This window comes from Paramisgurnus dabryanus, chromosome 22 (assembly GCF_030506205.2).
Source record: "Paramisgurnus dabryanus chromosome 22, PD_genome_1.1, whole genome shotgun sequence".
Lineage (NCBI taxonomy): Eukaryota > Metazoa > Chordata > Actinopteri > Cypriniformes > Cobitidae > Paramisgurnus > Paramisgurnus dabryanus.
Genome location: NC_133358.1, coordinates 24,729,101 through 24,748,967, shown reverse-complemented (window position 1 = coordinate 24,748,967; position 19,867 = coordinate 24,729,101). Strand labels below are relative to the sequence as shown.

Genomic DNA, 19,867 nt, shown 5'->3' with positions numbered 1-19,867 from the left:
GAAAAAAAGTTGGATTTTGCCAGTTTAACTTTTTACTAAACATCTAACTCAATACCAATTACACAATAGCATCACAGTAGCCTATAAAACTTAAGATCAGTAAAAAGAGAAAGTAAAATCTTCACAGCTTTGCTGACTTTGTAAACATATGTAATGTGCAAACTTTTCTTAAGTAAATAGAAAAATAAAATAATATATAAATATAAAATGTCATTATGAATGATATAAAGCAAACATTACTGTTGAATTTTGTACATAATTGCACCTCATTTTATTATGCTTTTATATTAGATTAGATTACATTAGATTTTTTGATGTTTTAGCTGTTCTAAATAGCCTACTGTGTTTACAAAGTAAGTAAATGTGTGACCTTTGTTTTATTTAAAAAAAATATTTTTGCTATTCTTGTTTGTTATTATTGATGATTATTAATTTATTCAAAGTGACATTTCATTTGGGAAAAACATGTCTGGATTATTTTGATATTATATTAAACAGGAATTGTTAGCCTGCACTGACTGCTAACGTTAACAGTTACTGAGAAAGTATTAACCACCGTCACGTCAATATAAACCATAAACTACTGCTTGATATTTAAAGAAAGAGGGTAAATCTCAATTTAGCTTAAAGTTATAACAACATAGTTTATTAACATTAACGTCAGCAAGTTTGAGGCGCATTATTGCGCATTACAATTAGCAGCAAAAACAAAAGCAGAACTTTTACAAGGAATACCAAGCGCAGAAAGCATCAATGGGGTGGGTGTAGCATTGGATTTTTTGTCAGAATCTGACGTTGAACTTTGGTCGGAATCTGAGGTTGGATTAAAGTGTGATTTTGGTCGGAATCTGTCGTTGGATTAGCATTGGATTTTGGTCGGAATCTGACGTTGGAATAACATTGGGTTTTAGTCGGAATCTGACGTTGGATTAACGTTGGATTTTGGTCGGAATCAGACCTTGGATTTTGGTCGGAATCTGACGTTGGAATCACTTTGGATTTTGGTCGGAATCTGACATCGGATTTTGGTAAGAATCTGACGTTGGATTAACGTTGGATTTTGGTCAAATTTTGGTAGGAAATGTGGATTTTGGTCGGAATCTGATGTTGGAACCACTTTGGATTTTGGTTGGAATCTGACGTTGGATTTTGGTCGAAATTTGGTCGGAATCTGACGTCGGATTTTGGTCAGAATCTTACGTTGGATTAAAGTTGGATTTTGGTTGGAATCTGACGTTGGATTTTGGTCGGAATCTGATGTTGGAATAACCTTGGATTTTGGTCGGAATCTGACGTTGGATTAAAGATGGATTTTGGTCGGAATCTGACGTTGGATTAACGTTGGATTTTGGTCGGAATCTGACGTTGGAATAACGTTGGATTTTGGTCAGAATCTGACATTGGAATAACGTTGGATTTTGATCGGAATCTGACGTTGGATTAACGTTGGATTTTGGTCGGAATCTGAAGTTGGATTAACGTTAGATTTTGGTCGAAATCTGATGTTGGATTTTGGTCGGAATCTGTGCTAAGATTGGGACGCCAGTGCTTCTATCAACCTAGAACATGTGAAAAAGATCAACCCAGTTACTTAGTTTTGGTATACCATTCTCTACAAGCACATGGAAAAAATAGGTCGTTGAAATGTGGCTCTCCTTATGATGTATGACATATTACAAACGGCACAGGTTGCACACACCTACAAAGTGTCAATTTTAACATGTTAAAATAAATTATTTATATGGTATTTTGTGCTAAAACTTCACATATGTACTCTGGGGACACCAAAGATTTATTTGACATCTTAAAAAAGTCTTGTGCCATGGCCCCTTTGAGAACCACACTGTTAGTTTCCATCCAATTTTGTATTAAGATGTCTGATAGCACTCCAATTAGATACGTATGTGAGGTCGAACTGTATTGTCAGATACAGTATTGCTCATTTTGGGATATACATAAATCTGCAGAAATAATAAACTGCAGTATAAACTAGTGGCACACTATACCATACAAAGCCAATGAATTATACAGTTTAAGAATTTAGTAAGTGATAAAATACAAAGAATATAAAGTCAACACCTTTTCTTTATTATACAGTATAGTGAAAACATTGCTTATAAATCTATGGTAGTATTTCAAGAGACATTAAGCAGTTAAAATAGATTACCTGTACTTTGTCCATTATAAACCGGGTAAAATATAAAGTTGTGCTTATTTCATATAAATGATGGAACTGGCATTGTGTAAAAAGAGCACTCGCCTTAACCATTAAAAATGAATTAACCTCAACATGACTCTAAGGCACATAAAGGATACAAAATGTACAGTTAACACATTTAGACTTTATATAGAAACAAATACAAAGCTTCATTTGATCTCTAAAACAACTTCATCATCTATTCTTAACCATATAGAAAATATCATTGTGTGTGACAATGTGTCATATCACTTTCTGAATGTTTTAATCAATACAAAAGTACGGTTTAATAATGTTTAACAGGAAAGGCTGTCGGCGTGCAAATAAAGCATTTTATCTTTGTGTGCTCAAAACACAATTAAGAGAAATGTAAACTGCAAATAGTAAAAAAAATTGATCAGGTACATTTCAGCTACACTAGGTCTATATAACCCTGAAATAAATTATGGCAAATTCAGTTTCAATTTCAAGTCTAAAGTAATTCCACTTAAAACTTAAAACCACTTCAAAATTCATAAAATTGTGCTAATACTTATTTTGTTGTAAACACACTTTTGTTGTAAATACTCTCACTCTTGCAGTTTTTGCATAATAAGAAGGCAAGTTGGCAGTTATTACACCACATACAAAATGTTGCAATAATTCATCTGTAAACAGGTTTCTGGTTAAAACCTCAAAGTCAGATCCAATGAAATACTGTTGCGAGCAGCAAGTCATATATTAATATACAAGATTCTTCACAGCGATGCCATATAAGAACTATTTTTGGTTCCTCAAAGATTGGTTCTTATAAGAACCATTTCTTTCATACATTTTAATAATGAAAAAAACTTCTGATGTTAAAAGTTTCTTAATGGAACCATTTAGCCAAAAATGGTTCTTCTATGACATCTTGAAGCACCTTTATTTGTGTATGGAGTGTATGTCATATCTTAAATATATACACAGCACAGCTGGATTATACTTTTGTACATATTTAGTTTTGGATCCAATGCCACTCATTTCTCCTAATTTAGTAGCTCCAGGTAGGTTATAGGCACTTTTCCTTTTTGAGTCCCACGCTCTCCCATCAGCCAATCAGAGTCCATTCCTGGAATGCTGCTAACTGTGATTACCTAAAAAAAAAATAAAAGGCACACATATACACTTAATACAATGTAAGCCAATACTAGGAAAGCAAACACGTCTCAATATTGTACAGAATTAGAGTGACTAGAAAACCGTGTGCCCACCTCGTCGGCCAATAAGGAGAGTTCGTTGCTGCTCGCTGCATCGTAATCATAAAGCACCCGTGCCTTACGACTCCCGCTGAAGTTCTGGAGCTCGGTGAATCCTGAAGATGTGTTTCCTGCACTGGACGAAAGAGGTGCTGACAAAGGCAGTATGGGGACTGAGACACTTGCCCCACCGGTGGCTGCTGATTGGTTGTTGTTGGAAGAGAAAGCTGATGGGAAGCTGGTCGGGGTAAAAAATGAAATAATTAAAAACTTTACATACAGTCCAAAGTGACTTTCTTTCTTTTTTATCAGCATGTGTGTTCTCTTTGATCGAACCCACAACCTTACGTATTTACTGATTTGGAATTGGCCAATTCAAAACCAATTCATGAACAAACTGTTCCAGTTTGGAATCAATACAATAACGAAATGTATGAAAGAGAAGCGTATTGACAAAAATTGTCTTACTTTCCCAGCTGCTTCTGGAGATCTACCATGTACTGGTAACACTGGGCGTAATAGGTCATCTGCGCCTCCACAAAGTCGTTCAGACAGCGAAGATGATGGGCCTGTGACAGACACAACATCAGGAGAGATTACATGGTTTGTGCTTGTAGAGTAAAACTAAAGTGAGGTTGGCAGGTGGTCCAGCGGGTGCTCACATGTGTGCTGCTGACCCCATCCAGAAGTAGTCTGGTGATCTCGGCCTGTCTGTCAAACTCGCTCTGTGTCATCTTCAGATCTTGCTCTGCCTGAAAGAGAGAAGTGTTGATAAATGGCCTCACATTTTTACATTTATATTTATGCATTTGTCAGAGCCTTATATCCACAATGACTTACAGTGCTTTCAATCTATACATCTATCACTGGGATCAAACCTGTGAACTTTGTGTTGCTAATGCAATGCTCAACCCATTTTTACTTTTGCTCTTGTAAAAATGACTAAACCAAATCACAGACAAATGGTGTCTTCTTATTCGGCTTATTCTAGCTATACACAGTTCTTCATAAACAAATGACAGATTGTAGATTTCACACTTTGCTCAAAATACTAAATGTACTTCTTACCGTTGGCACTTCCTCTACGCTCATCTGCACAGCATTTAAAAATAGCGAGAGCATGTTTAAAGAGAGCGAACTGTGTTCACACAAATACAAAGATATAGACAACACAATCAATTTTTCGATTTTGAAAATCGGCTCATTTTCTAGCTCCCTTAGAGTTAAACATTTGATTTTTACCGCTTTGAAATCCATTCAGCCGATCTCCGGGTCTGTCGCTAGCACTTTTAGCATAGCTTAGCATAATCCATTTAATCTGATTAGACCATTAGCATCGCGCTAAAAAATAACCAAAGAGTTTCAATATTTTCCTATTTAAAACTTGACTCTTTTGTAGTTACATCATGTACTAAGACAGACCGAAAATTAAAAGTTTTTATAAGCGATATGGCTAGGAACTATATTCTCCTAGGCGTAATAATCAAGGACTTTGCTGCCATAACATGGCTGCAGGAGGCGGGATGATATCACGCAGATTCCGAAAATAGTCCCCTGCTTTTGAAAGTTACCAAGGGGACTATTTTAAGGAACTGCGTAATATCATTGCACCTCCTGCAGCCATGTTACGGCAGCAAAGTCTTTGATTATTACGCCAGAATGAGAGTAGTTCCTAGCCATATCTGCCTAGAAAATCACAACTTTTAATTTTCTCTCAGTCTTAGTATACGATATAACTACAGAAGAGTTAAGTTTTAAATAGGAAAAAATATTAAAACTCTTTTTTTGTTATTTTTACGCGCAATGCTAATGGTCTAATCAGATTCAATTGATTATGCTAAGCTATGCTAAAAGTGGTACCGCCAGAACCCGAGATCAGCTGAATGGATTCCAAAACAGTAAGAATCAAATGTTTAACTCTAGGGGAGCAGGAAAATGAGCATATTTAAAAAAAAGTGGAGTGTCCCTTTAACATACCTAATAATTCATGCTAACCACAATTTTTGCCAAGGTATATGTTTGTTAGGTATGCTTTACCTGGGGATCGAATTTATAATGTTGGCTCATCTAATGTGTTGTCCTTAACTTAAAAAATCTCTGTGTTATTTTTGAAACAACACACTTTGTGTTGTTTTGACACATCTTGTGTTGTCCCTTTTATATATTTGAACTCAAAATCAACACGAAATGACACTTGATGTGTTAAAATAGGATAACACAAAACAATGTGTTAAAATTAACACATCCTTTCTTAGAGTGTATATATTCATAAGTATTTGTGTACCCTGAGAACCAACTGAGTCACAGGAACCTTAACCTTAATCTTAACAGAGGATGTAAAATGAATCTCCGCTGCTTCCAAAAACACTATTTGAAACAATTCACTCGAGAATTGCTTGCTTCATTCACTTGGAAACGAAGCAAAAGCGAGCACTTCCCATTTTGGGGTAGGCAGCTTTTTTGTGTGGGTATTATTGGGTATTTGGACGTATGCGTAGGTTTAGCTCTGGTCATGAGGAGATCATCTTTGAGCACTGCTCTACTTCTCTTGTGAAACTGGGCGCGAGGACAGCGAGCAGTTTTGAAATGCCATCACGATGTTGAGCAAACATTGAGATCCTCTTTACAAGCTCTATACGTACAACAAAGAAGGAACATAGGAACACACACACTGCTAATATCCGTGACAAAAAGCTTAATCAACAGCTTAAAGAGGAACTAACGAATCTTAAAGTGGCTCGTCCAAAGCAGAAGAGTTGGTACTTTCCACAAATAGAGTACACTCATATGTTGCAAGACTTATTCGTAATAAAAATGATTACTACGAAAGGCACTAAATTACATTTACATACATTTTGCATTTGGCAGATGCTTTTATCCAAAATGACTTACACTGTATTCAAGCATGATAAACATTTTATCAGCATGTGCGTTCCCTGGGAAACAAACCTATAACCTTTGTGCTGCTAATGCACATTTAAGTTACAAAAACATAGGAAAGTGGACTCGAAATTCACAACAGGGGGACTTTAAGCGTTTTGGGTCCAACTTTGTGTCTATAAAGCGCAAGTGGACCAAAAAGGCACAACTAACCCTTAACCACTTCACATGAAGAAAGTTAAACATATAAGAGAAATTAGCAACATAGCCAGTGTCCCCTGGTGGAGGGTCGGTTCTGAGCGGCTACCATGTGCCAACATAAGAACAGAGAAAGTGCAATGATTGCAGCTTTAAGAAAGACACAATTATTTGCACATATTGATGACTTTTTGTTAAAGTTGTTTAAGATATAACAATTAATTAGTTCCTGATAATAATATTTTAACTAAATGAAAACACCATAAAAACCATTCTAACAATAACTCACCAGAGCTCTGGCATCGGTCATTCTGGCTTTCTTTAGTTTAGTCTTTGCAGCATCGAGATCCAATCGTTTGTTTTGAAGAAGCTTGCGTTCCTTCTGTGGATGTGTTACATCATATAGGTATCATACCAAAAAGAAACAACAAATTATCAGAAGAGTTTGAAAAAACACCAGACTTGGTCAAAAAATTTTATGTATTGCTGTTGTTGACAAATAGCCAGTTTCATAACTGGCCATCCATGCTACTTGTGTTTTTTTACATTTCTGAAAGTAATGTGGTTTGGTTGTGGCAGTGGTTTGGTTAGGGTTGCCTGAGCTCACCAATATAGTTTTAAAGTCGCCCTCTAGAAAGTTGCGGAAAGGCGTAAGGAAATTGATGGCTGAGCTCTGTATAAACTCTCGTTCCGCTCCTCCGATCTGCATCTCTGTTTCACCACACTTTGTCAGAGCATTTCCTGTGGAGAGAAAACAACCAGGGAGAACAATTAACTTGGGAAAAAAATTATATAAATAAAAAATACATTATTATGCTGGTGCATTGATCTAAAATAATTTTACTTCGCTACATTCTGTGGCTTTACTACGCTACTGTCAAATGGTAATAATTAATGAATATATACATTTAAAAAAAGTTTATATGCTTTGTTTGAAAATTTCGCGAGACGTTGGAGAGGCTGTGTGCGATGCGAGAGGTGGCTACGCATCACCTTTAGTGCGCATAGATGAAAGGAGCAGAGAAAGGCGTGTGCGTTGTGCGAGCAAAAGTCAATCTCGCCTAGGGCAACCAAAGGGCTAGAGCCGGCCCTGGTTAAATTCCTTATCTATATTTATATGCTCATTTCTATTTAATCAACTGTACTAGAGCACCGTCTTTTTGTAACGGACTTTGTTCTTTGTCTGTACTACATGAAACAAAATAATAAAGTGTTTTTCATACTGTACTTTAACCAGTTTTTTTTTTAATCATCAGAGAGTGATAGTTTCTGTGTATTGCTAATAAATATCAATGGTGTCATCTCATGTACACGATATAATAGCAGGGTTAATTCCAAACAGCGTGCCCAACACTTTGGGAAGGGGGATGCGTGTAAACAGACGCTCCAGATAAAGACAAAAAAATGTTTTCATTGCTCTATACGCCAAGTGCATTTTAATCGGCCAAGCTATGAGACACAATCTCGCAACTCCCTCAAAAAACACACTGATTCACAACCTACACTCTTAATACAAATGTGTTAAAATAACACATCTCTGTGTTATTTTTGGAATAACACACTTTGTGTTGTTTTAACACATTTTGTGTTGTCCCTTTTATTTATATGACACAAAATGACACATAATGACACATAATAAACACATCCTAAATGTGTTAATTTTAACACATTGTTTTGTGTTAAACTATTTAACACATATGTCTTGTCCTTAACTAGACACAAGATGTGTTATTTTAACACATTCGTTTTAAGAGTGTAGGGAACTGATTGAGACACGGAAAGTCTTTAAAAACAGTGTTTGTGTAACAAAATGTGTGAGTGTGTGACCATCCGCTCAATGACGATACTAGTGGAATATTTTACGGCTATCAGCAAATCAGATTCGAGAACCAGAAAGAACTTTTGTATACTATCATGATATGGAAAAACAGGAACCACTCATTGGTTTTTGTTTGGTGCTTACCATATGCTGTCCCAGGTCCAAATTCATTCCCAGAGTCGATCATGCATTGACCCAAAAGTTCATGGTTGTTCATTCGTGTTGGGGCTTTCTTTTCCAGTTTTTCATAGAAAAACTCTTCTATTCTGACATCTGAAAAATGCAAGCAATACATTAAATCACAGTATGTTCAAACTTGGGTCTCAATACAGTGGGTTACATAAAACCACACAAAAAATATTTCATTATTTATTTTCATTTTTAATCTTTTAAAAAAAAACTTAATCTGTGTGTTTAAAACAACTGTTCATTCCCTCCTGTTGTGTAAGTTGTATTAGTATTCTGCAGATGATCTATGCAGTGTTACCATAGACTGAAAAAAAGATGATCTCTCTCTCTCTTCACAGACAAAATATTTTAAAAATGGCTGTTGACATTTTGCAGCAATGTCGTTTGGAGGCAAGGTCTGCGCAGTAGTGATCATGAGGTGGAGCCGTGGCATCAAGGCCTCTCCCAATTTCCCGTTTAACTCACAAGCACATAAATCAAACCATCACTCCACTTAATAGCATCTATAAATAACAAACTTAAACCACACTTTTAGAAACTAAACACTTAAAAGTAGATCAACATGATAAGAAATAATTAAAATAATAGAAACCATTGTTGGGGGAAAATTTTCAATTGTATTTTGATTTTTAAGGTCGGCTCACGCCCCATTTGTTTACATGGGTTTATGACCTATACTGCAGCCAGCCACCAGGGGCTGAACAGCTGTGCTGACAACTACATAGACTCCTTGACATCTCTGTGATACTTTAACACTATAAAGTAAGAATAAACATGAATGGTTTTAAAAGATGTGGACCCTATTCAAATAAATATACTAATTTAATTTTAATGGATGATCTTAAGGTCCTGGCTCATCCTAAGAAGGGCTAAAAACGGCATCTTTCAATGGGCTTAAAAAGTAATCACAAGTACTCCACACCATTGTCAGTAAATATCTAAAATCTCTTTCAAAAACATACTGAAATGGATGCCTGCTCATACTTGGATTTGGTTGCAGTAATACTTCTGTCTGCTTTAAAATCTTCTCTGTCCAGTGTTTGGTGCATTCGGCTCTGGTGAGGAGAGTCTCCAAATGTGCATCTAACTCCGTCTTCTCAGCCTGGCCAAATTTTTCTTCTGTAAACTGTGGAACGAAAGATAAGTTGTTTTAATAATATTAACAGCAAATATCTTCAATATTTTGTTGTAGCTGCATTGTAGTTATACAATCATCATGGGAAAATAAGTGTTATAAAGTTTTTAAAACAAATTCTTATACACGTTTCTAAAATTACAAACCTAAAACTTTCAAAATACATTACAATACGTGCATTTTGTAATATCTTACGTAGTACGCTCTTCTAATGCAATATATCTACACATGGACAGACATGGCTTTCATATCAAATACCATTATGAACCATTAGCTGTTTACTATTAAAACCAATGCAATTTTTGTGTTTTGTCTCTTATTTCAGTAGGATTTAATGGTGTTTTTTTCCCATTCACCAGATAACATACCACCAGTAAGGTTATGGCTAGAAGGTATACAGATACGGCCAAAATCTCGTGAGATTTAGCTGTATGCGCGCTGTTTTCATCCTTATCCTACCCAAACATCTCGACCCAACGGTTTTTACGTAATTAATGGCTTAGCTGTATCCTATATATCCAGAACCGCTATTTTTCATGACAATCATACAAACCTAAACCTAACCCTAAACCCAACATCTCGCGAGATTTTGCCGTAGCTGTATCCCCTCTAGTCAGAACCAAGACCGTCAAAGTTTAAATCACAACCAATACAAATTCCATTATAACTTTGAAACCATTACAATTTATGTTGGTGTTTTTCAGCAATGAGGGAATTTTCAATTCAGCAGCGTTTTGGTCCTAAATAATCATGTAAGCACCCCTAATGTTATTAGACCGCTCACTCACTAGTTATGAGACACAGCCCGTGTGTACGGATGCGCTGAGTTCTGCTGATTTAGCACGTTAGCTTTAGCATTGCAAGCGCAATCTGGTCAAAAAGTGGAAAGGTCTACGTTTATATTGGTGGACGAATAAGTGAATACATTTAATCGATATGAACAAGCATTTAAATGAGTAAAATAAGGAAATGAAACATTTAATCCGAAATTATAATGAAGTCGAAGGACAACAAATCTTTACAGGCCCTGATCGGAAAGTAGAAAATATACACGAAGACAGAGTGATACTCCTCAGAAATACCCTGAGGTGTTTATTTTTTATAAACCTTGCTAAACGATCACATTTTTTATATAAAGTTTAAAGGAAACACTTTTTACATCTTTACAGTCTAAACGTTAACTTACTTGCACCGCCCGGCTGAATAAAGTTCCAGCATCCGCTGCGAATCTCTTCACGTTAAAATCCATGTTTAAGTTTACTAACGTTATATATAACTAATTTTTAAAAGTGAGACGGGAAAGATGTTGATGGCATAAATATATCCTTTATTACAGTAAAACGGTCGTGGCTTTTGTGAAAGTATGACTGAAGCAACAGTCTGCGATGTAGAGGAAGATCCACCCACAGATCTGATTACTGAGAGCTCCGAACGGGACTGTACCTCAACCCCGGTACTGTATCGGCACCACATGGTCCCAATTGTTTACGTTACTATCATAGGCAAAAAGTAACTTTAACTTAAGCAGTTTCAGCTGTATAAGCCCATAATGCTGAAATTAAACAACTGAAACTGTAATGGATGTATAATGGGATTTATACAAGCACAGCTCGAGCCACTAATAGGTGAAGTTAAGCTACCTGTGTGATTTGTATCTCAATCTCCGCTATCTACAGAAACCTTTAAATATTTTCATTTCAGCATACAAATAATCACTAGATGGCAGCATACAACAATGAACCTCCATAAATTCAAAAAGGTGGATGATTTCTGCACCCCTGGCTGTTATCAGGGAAGTTTAAAATATAGCAAATTAAATATGCAAAATATTTTTTTAATATGTAACCCAGCATTTATTATTTAAAAGGCGTTTATAAAAAAATTACGAAAATAAATCAAATACAAATCATGATACTAATACATATAGTTTAATCATAGTTTTATGATAATTAATACGCCATAAAACATGGTGCACTATAATAAAACAATGGATAATTTTTGTAAGGGCATTAGTCGACCTTATTCTGGTAACATTCTGGTCAAACACCCCCCTTATTATCTCTAATTCGATGTGATCAAAAAAAGTATGTTAATAACTTGAGGGATGCTCCGCATTGCTCGCTGCAGCATCTAGGCTTGTAACCATAGTGATAAAATACGCATTCTAACCACGCCTTCCGCAGTCTCCGTAATTTGATTGACAGGCGGATGCGGCGCGGTTTTTATAACTATTATGCATGATGTACACACAGAGCGAACCCGATCGTCTTTACCCATAATTGCTCCTGAAGCGCGCGTTCACGTTTTTACCACCGGGCGCAAGTGTTTTGCTGTTCAGTGCACGAGCGCATGTCGCATGAGATGTTGATATATTGAAATAATGTTTGTTTTTATAATTAACTATAGTTAATAGTTATTATTCTCACTGATATTTTGTTGCTCACAGGGGCGATGGGTTTTGTTTTTGCTGCCAGCATTAAATAAACCTTTGCCAGAAACAACGATAGCCTATAGATTTTATTTTGGGAGATGGGCAGCACAGCAATGGATTCTAAGAAGAAAGATGAGAAGAAATTTTCAAGAAAGAAGAAAAGCCTAAGGATAAATATGCCGGTAAGCTTATATTTTCTTCTGACCCTGATTTAAATCTTTCACAGATTTATGGCCGTAAGTTGTACACATGCAATAGCTACATGATTAAAAAACGTAACATGTTTACATAACAGTTAATATTTTACCTGTTTATTAAATGCTATATCACAGAAATTAAAATTGTTATTATTAATAAAACAAGAAATCAGGAAGTCATCTTAATGTTGATCACTTTACCAGGTGAGAACCATAGTACAATTGGTCACACCTGACTGTGAGAAACATGGATTCATCATCTGTTTCTCACAGCTTACTCTGTTCAGTTAATGTGTGGTTGACCTAAGCACTTCCCTCTAATGTTTATATGATACAAAGAGAGGCTTTTATGCCTTTTAACATGCCTCTGCTAAAACAAATCAGCACATTTCCTGTTCAGAAAGAGACTGATAAGGGGTAAGAATATCTTATTATTACTGCAGAATTAAAAGACATTGCAGGAAAATAATCATTGTTTTGGTGTAGTCAGCTCAGGCTGTATTGAAATCTTGAGTCTCTGTTTCTTCCTGTGTCACTGTGTTATCAGCTGCTAATCAGTTGTTTATCGTCATTATGAGATCAGTGTTATTACTGAGTAATCCTGTGCGGACACATAAACAATACTTGTCTGTGGGAGCACAGATCGTGTCATTGCTGAAATGGACATGCAGGTGTAATTTGTTGCGTGAGGCATTTCTGACAGCCTCCTGACGTTGTAACGTGTACATGTGAAATAGGCAGCGTTTTAAAGAGATCTCAGTGTTTTCCTGTGCAGTGGGCTTTTATATTAACTGTATGACTGCCTGATGTAGACTTTGAAATGTATTATTTATTTATAATCTGTATTTGCAGCTGTAATTGCAGAACTGATTTGTTCTGCTAAATACAAAGGAAGATATTTTGAAGAATATCCAAGCCGATCTGGGGCACCAGACTTACATTGTAAGAAAAAATAATACTATGGAAGTGAATGGTGCCCCAGATCTGTATAGTTATTATCATTTTCAAAATATTTTCATCTCTGTTTAGCAAAACAGAACTTGCAGGTGTGTATATGATGACAGAAATAATCTTTTAAATAATTTTTGAGCACTAATCTGCTGTGCTTTTGTGCACAGGCTGAGTGATTCCCCTGCACTGTTGAATGAAGGAAAAAATACATAAACACATATCACGTTTACAGTGAAAAATATCAGGTGTCTGTTGAAGAGGGGTATGGTGTTACTTTTCTTAGCTTTTACATGCTTATAAATTCCCATCTGGCAGACAAATAAAACGGGTAAAAGATCCTTTGCAACTACATCACAATGTGATGAAGATCACTCAAAACTCTAGCAACTCCCGGCGACCACCTGGGGCATCACAGCAGTCACATTTCTTAAAGGAACACGCCCACATTTTGGGAATTTAGCTTATTCATCGTATTCACCAAAACATATAAATAGGAAAATGTTGCCGTTATTTTGTCACTTATAGGGAGCAGTACGGTAGCTGGAGCCATTTACTTCCAGTCTTTGTGCTAAGCTAAGCTAAGCTAGTGGTGGGTGCGTCAGACAGGGTTACGGCATGCATGGAGATTAAAAAGGTATGTATGGACTTATCTAACTCTGGGGGATACAATGAATAAGCTACATTCCCAAAATGTGGGTGTGTTCCTTTAAAGCAACACATATAGTCTAATTTCATATCTCTTTGTTCGATTTTGAACTTTTGCAGGACCTCTTTGCTGATCTTAAATTTAAAAGTGAAACAATTTAAAATGAAAATGTTTGAAATAAAAGTAAGCATTTAAAGTAAAAAGTTGGAACAGGTTCATGTGCTTTGTGTCTATGACAATTTCTAGATTCATATATTTAGCAATTTGTGATTTATGTCTGATAAAACAGAAGTTTAAACACACAGTGTGCTTTAAAGTCATTCTCATGTTTTAAAATGAGTTTGAAACCCCCACCAGGCTGATGTTTTTCCCCTGTCAATACCTGGTCTGTACTTTGTTTTGCCATACACAAACAAAGTTGCAAAACAGCATTGTTACCTTCCTCAATTAAAGTTTATTTAGGTATAAACACACATTTGCAGACACACTGACTTTCATGTTCCCGAGGGGAGGTGCCACATTGTTTGTGAGTTATGACTGTCATTGCTCCTTGGAGTAACCCTTGGGTTCTTCAAATGGGATTTCCGAGTGCTTGTAGCAGTTAAATTGGCTCTAAATGCAAGAGTGCTTCAGCTTCTCCATGACTTGACTCCGAGTGGGTGTTTGAATAGTGGCCAGTCCTTAACTTTAGAGGTAATATTTTGTTCCTGTTAGTCAGGATTTGTAAGTTTTTGCTCCAAATATATGGAGGCGGGGTTCCCTGAGCTCCCCGTCTACCGAACAGATGGCTTTGCTACGTTGGCTGAGGTCCTTCTTTCTAGATAAAAAACAGAATGGCTTGGATTAATGTTTCATTGTTGATCAGTCTGTATATTGGGAGATAAGCTAAACTGTTTAACAGTGCAATGGCACATGGCAATAGATAATACATACTGTTTACTTTATCAAATCTTGCTGTTGGACCATGAGATGGCATAGATATTATGTTTAAATTTTAGTCAGTTATTGGCTTGTGTTTTAATCAAGAAAGGATCCAGATATGCATATGTTATAAAGTCATGAATTTGGTTTTCTTGGGTTTTACTCGAATCCTGTTACCATGGTTATTATGCCTGACCTGTTGTGAGACAAGGGAAGATTTGCATGTTGAGAGGCAAACATGAGTCAGTCGTAATGGACTGCTTTATAATGAAGGAACCAAGAGAGGGATGTTAACAGTGATTTCCCAGAGTGTTTTTTAGCTTGGCAATGTGGAGAAAAATTGACCAAATAAAATGTAGTAATAGGGCTGCATGGTATTGAAGAAAAATTGAATATGCAATAACTTGCTAAACAATGCTATTTGAAATACTGTATACTTTGTTTTTGTACAATATATTTGAACTTTATTATATTTAAAAAAAAATCTGGAATCCAAAATAATCCAAATATTGAGAAAATTGCCTTTAAGTTGCACAAATTATGTCCTTAGCTAGCAACTGCATCTTTTGATATATTTATGGTAGGAAATTTACAAAATATCTTAACTTAATATCCTAATGATTTTTTGGATAAAAGAAAAATCAATAATATTGACCCATACAATGTATTTTTGGATTTTGCTACAAGTATACCCATGCTACTTAAAGGGGACATGTCATGGAAAAAGTCAGATTTTCATGACATGTCCCATGTTAGCTCTTTCACCGCCAGCGTTTTAAAAAAAAGTTGCCAGCCAGCGCCAGCGTTTTTCATGATTTTCACCAAAGTTTAGTGCCTTCCAGAAAATGTTCTTCTTTAAATATATAAACATACAATATACCAAATGAAAGAACAGACCCTCTGCTTTAAAAAAAAAAAAAAACGTTTCATCCTACCTTTAGTGGTTCTTTTGCAATCAGCTTTTGAATATGGGTAGGTTTTTGCAAAAACACCATATTTTGAGCAAAAAGAAGAGATAATTCCATTTTTGTGACGGACTTTTCATAGAGATCCGATTTAGAGCGATCTTTAACAGACACGGACATGCAGCAGCTTGCCATAGGGCAATACAAAAAGTTGCAGAAGGGCGCCACCTGGTGGATAATAGCTGTATTGCGGAAAGACGGAAAATCTCGTCATTGGCGGGGAAGCGTTTTCTCTTAATTGACGAGATATCTCGTCAATGGCGGGGAAAGAGTTAGAGTGTTATAATTGGGTACCCAGTGCTAGAAATTCAACCTAGAAATTATGAAATAGATTAACCCAGTAACGTAGTTTTGGTAAACAATTCTTTGCAAGCATGTGAAAAAATAGTTCATTAAAATTTGGCTCCCCTTGTGATGTCAGAAGGGGATAATACTGCTCCTTAATCTGCACTATCCAACCACGACACTGCCATTAAGTGCAGAGATCAGCTCATTTGCATTTAAAAGGACACACCCAAAATGGCACATTTTTGCTAACACCTACAAAGTAGCAATTTTAACATGTAATAATAAATTATCAATATGATATTTTGAGCTAAAACTTCACATACGTAATCTGGAGACAGCAAAGATTTATTTTACTTCTTTAAAAAGTCTTGTGAAATGTCCCCTTTTGTGGTCCAGGGTCACATACATTATTTCTGTGCCATTTTCTTTGTTAAAGCGTAACTAAACCCCTGGTCAGAGCCTGACTCCACCCACTGGCAATATTTGAAAAATGCAAGAAAAGTGGGCAGATCCCAACGGAGATAGAGGGGACGAACTAGTGCAGTGGTTTTCAAACTGGGGGCTGGGGCCACGAGATGGTGCCAGGGGGGCCCCATTTTTATGACATTTTAAGAAATACAGGTACATTATTTTATCATGAATTCTGTGTAGTTAAACCTAAAAATATAAGGCAACTAACCAAAATAACTACTTTTTTGTATAATTTAAATTTTTTTTTCAAATGTTGAGTTTTAGAACAGTTTTTTGTCACAAATTTTATTTGGGGGCCGCGAAGGAATGCACCGTACACAAGGGGGGCTGCACGCTGAAAAAGTTTGGGAACCACTGAACTAGTGTGTGGTGAGATCGTAGCAAGGGCTTGAATCTGCTTACATCAAGAGTTATTTTTTGGACCCAACATCCAATAGGAAAATTCAACTGCAGTAGCCACCGTTCAACCTGAAGAGGGCAGCACTCAGACGTTTTTACACCATATATTGTAGTATTAAAACACTTACCAAATGTCAAAAAACTTACTAAAATCAATGAACAGCACTAATAAAGCATCATTCTTACAGATCATTAACTAAAAAAAGTTGGTTTAGGGGTTAAGATACTCTTTAAAATGCTGACTATACACAACATGAGGTAATTAAGTCATTCATTTATTGCAAACTATTGCAATATGTATACTGTACATGCACATTTGTAATATTTCGATATGTTGTTCTGCACTATGTTATAGGAAATGCAAATTAAGTGGTGCTTTATCAATTTAATCGTCTTTTAGGCAGGACTCAAAACATTGTGTGCTTGCTTTAGCAAACTATGTATTTGATTTGAGCATGTTTCAAGTTATATATTATTACCATAAACAGAGTTTGGCGTTTGTGCTGTAGTGGTGGGCACCTGATTATTACCCAGGCCGATGATATTTGGTGTTTTAAAATGTTTGGCCATTTTCTATACACTTTGAGCTATAAATGAACAAATGCATAAGAAATGGGCATAATGAATTTTAAGCTACTTGGATCAGATAATGTTAAGCATGTACAGTATGAAGTGCCTCGTGAAAAATAGCTTATTCTGTGTAAGAACAATAGAGCATTGTGCCATGAGATAAAATTAATGCACCCTAAAGCTGTGGTTTATGTAAGTGTGGGCCTCAGCGGTTTAGTTGCTGCGTCACATTTACAGATTTTGAGCATATTAATACAGTTTAGGTTACTGCTACTGTAGCTGATGTATCCGCAAGTCCCTGTTTGGAAGTATAGGAGCAGAATGGATGAGGAATTGAAAATCGTATATGTTTCAGACTTAAGTTTCTTAAGCTGCTGCTTCTTGCACTGCGCACTGAAAAAAATGATTCATTGAATTTAAATTACATTTTTAAAGGTAAGTGGTTGCAATCAATTTATTTACGCTACATTTAAACAAAAGTTTTATATTTTACTTTACTTTACTAATCTTTTTTGTGTAAATGTAGTTTAAATAAGTTGATTGCAACCACTTACCTTAAAAAAATGTATTAAATTCAATGAATAATTTTTTTCAATGTAATGTAAATTTTGATATTGATGTAGAGATAGAAACTGCAATTGTTTTATTCGTACTAGTGCAATTAATCGTCTTTGATGTTCAATTTCAATTTAAACAATTACAAAACAAGATAATCAATGTAAAACAATTATTGTGCGATTAAAATATAAATTGTGTGCTGCTAGACCATTGCACATGTAGCCTATTGCAACACTTTCTTAATAAAAATGGTAAATAAAAGCATGTTTCGAAGTCACAGAGTAATTATGGTAAATAATCGTGATTTATGATTTAGCAGCCCTAATTCATACCCTCAGGCAGACGCTTGTTTTCAAACACAAACTGGTTCTTATAGCTATGACGTTACATTGAACAAAAAACATGTTGACTCATTGGAGTTTCTAGGAAATCGTTTTGTGCATTCTTAGTTCTCTCCACCTGCCCGCAGGAGTACATGATAGGGGCTGACAGAAGATATTAGCACATTACAGGTTACAATATAAATTCCTGGAAAATTTTTAGGGTGGTCTCATGGGATCTTGTTTCCATAAAAACGGTTGAAGTGACAGAGGTAAAGTAGATATTTTACGTTGTTTTCATCATTGCATGGTGGTGTTGAAGTCTTTGCAATGCTACAGGAATATGTTTTAAAGTTGCACATGGGTCTTCAGCTTTTTCCCTCATTGCTGGGTGAGCATCTCACACCCACAAAGTGTCCATCTGTCAGATCTGATGTGTTTCTGGTAAACTTTTAGTTTTGGTTGTTTGTGTTTTTTGCAGCACAGTATTTATGCAGTTTTTTGAAATATTGGTTCTTTACATCTCTGGGTTTGTGGATTCTCCACAGTTTCAGCTCAAATGGAGCTGTAGTTCTAGCGTTCGTGTTTTGGTGCAAATGAAAGATGCCACATGAGCGTGCTTCATAATGAGCCATATCATTATGTGGTTTTTTGCTCCACAGGATTTGAGCTCCTTTGCAATGCCATTTCTGGAAGGAGATGCTGAACCTTCGAACAAGGACAGCATACGCAAGGTAACACAAACCAAATACACATAATCCAAACTTGAAAAAAAAAGGCACAAAAGGTACAAAAGTTGTCACTGGGGCGTTACCTTTTCAAGTACACTTTTGTACCTAAAAGGTGTATATTGGTAATACTGTTTTAAAGGTTTACATTTTTTAAAGGTACCGTCCCAGTGACAACTTTTGTGAGACTGAAGTGTGTGTTTATGACACACTACCTAATGTCAAATGACGTCAATCTAATATTTCGCACAAAATCATACCCGACAGCTCAAATTGTGGATCATTATTATGCATCGATATATAAAAGCATTTTTTCACACTATTGGCGATCGACCGATAGTAATGGCCGATATATCCTGTCAATAAAAAGAACAACAGGAAAATATAATGAGTTTGAGCTCTGTGTATAGAAAATTTAAAGAAACATCACTAGTTTAATGTTTTAAAGTACACTGTAAAAAAAATCCGTAGAAATTTCAATGTTATTGCAGCTGGGTTGCCGGTAATTTACCGTAGATTTACATTTATGTTATTTACTGGCAAGAGTTTGTTTAAAGTTAAATACATTTTAAATATGAACAAGTCTTTATCTTTACAGAATAAAACTACACAATAACAGCCTCATGCAAAGCATTCTGGGAATCAGAAATCATCATCAACCTTTTTCTGTTTTTTGCTTCAGATTTTGTTTCCCAGAATGTTTGGCTTGATGCTGTTTTTTTAGTTTTTCTCTGTAAAGACAAAGACTTGTAAATGTTTAATGTTCATTTAACTTTGAACAAACTCT

At 35.8% G+C, this 19,867-nt stretch overlaps 2 protein-coding genes across 4 annotated transcripts in view; one reads left to right on the top strand and one right to left on the bottom strand.

The window, feature by feature from the left end:
- Positions 1 to 2,067: 2,067 nt before the first annotated feature.
- Positions 2,068 to 11,045, bottom strand: sh3glb1a (SH3-domain GRB2-like endophilin B1a). Its single transcript, XM_065258477.2, has 9 exons — positions 10,822 to 11,045; positions 9,485 to 9,626; positions 8,456 to 8,584; positions 7,100 to 7,233; positions 6,782 to 6,874; positions 4,077 to 4,166; positions 3,883 to 3,983; positions 3,430 to 3,652; positions 2,068 to 3,312 (listed from the first exon to the last, which is right to left on the bottom strand). Exons 1-9 carry the CDS (start codon positions 10,882 to 10,884, stop codon positions 3,205 to 3,207), a joined length of 1,083 nt encoding a protein of 360 aa, XP_065114549.1. The 5' UTR covers positions 10,885 to 11,045; the 3' UTR covers positions 2,068 to 3,204.
- Positions 11,046 to 11,739: 694 nt separating this feature from the next.
- prkag2a (protein kinase, AMP-activated, gamma 2 non-catalytic subunit a) overlaps positions 11,740 to 19,867 on the top strand; it is a 70,088-nt gene continuing 61,960 nt past the window's right edge. The window contains exons 1-2 of one of the 3 annotated variants that reach the window (XM_065258473.2): positions 11,740 to 12,248; positions 19,015 to 19,086. In XM_065258473.2, the coding sequence (XP_065114545.1) occupies positions 12,165 to 12,248; positions 19,015 to 19,086 (156 nt within the window). In that variant the 5' untranslated portion in view covers positions 11,740 to 12,164. Of the gene's footprint in view, positions 12,249 to 14,407; positions 14,554 to 19,014; positions 19,087 to 19,867 lie in introns of those variants that run through there. The other 2 variants (XR_010529163.2, XM_065258476.2) reach the window with 2 other exon arrangements.

Excerpts from the sequence above, each read along its gene's own strand:
- sh3glb1a (XM_065258477.2), bottom strand. The coding sequence starts at position 10,884 with ATGGATTTTAACGTGAAGAGATTCGCAGCGGATGCTGGAACTTTATTC. Across the intron at positions 7,234-8,455 it reads TGGACCTGGGACAGCATATG|GAAATGCTCTGACAAAGTGT; the intron begins GTAAGCACCAAA and ends TTCTCTCCACAG. Across the intron at positions 3,984-4,076 it reads ATGGGGTCAGCAGCACACAT|GCCCATCATCTTCGCTGTCT; the intron begins GTGAGCACCCGC and ends TGTCTGTCACAG.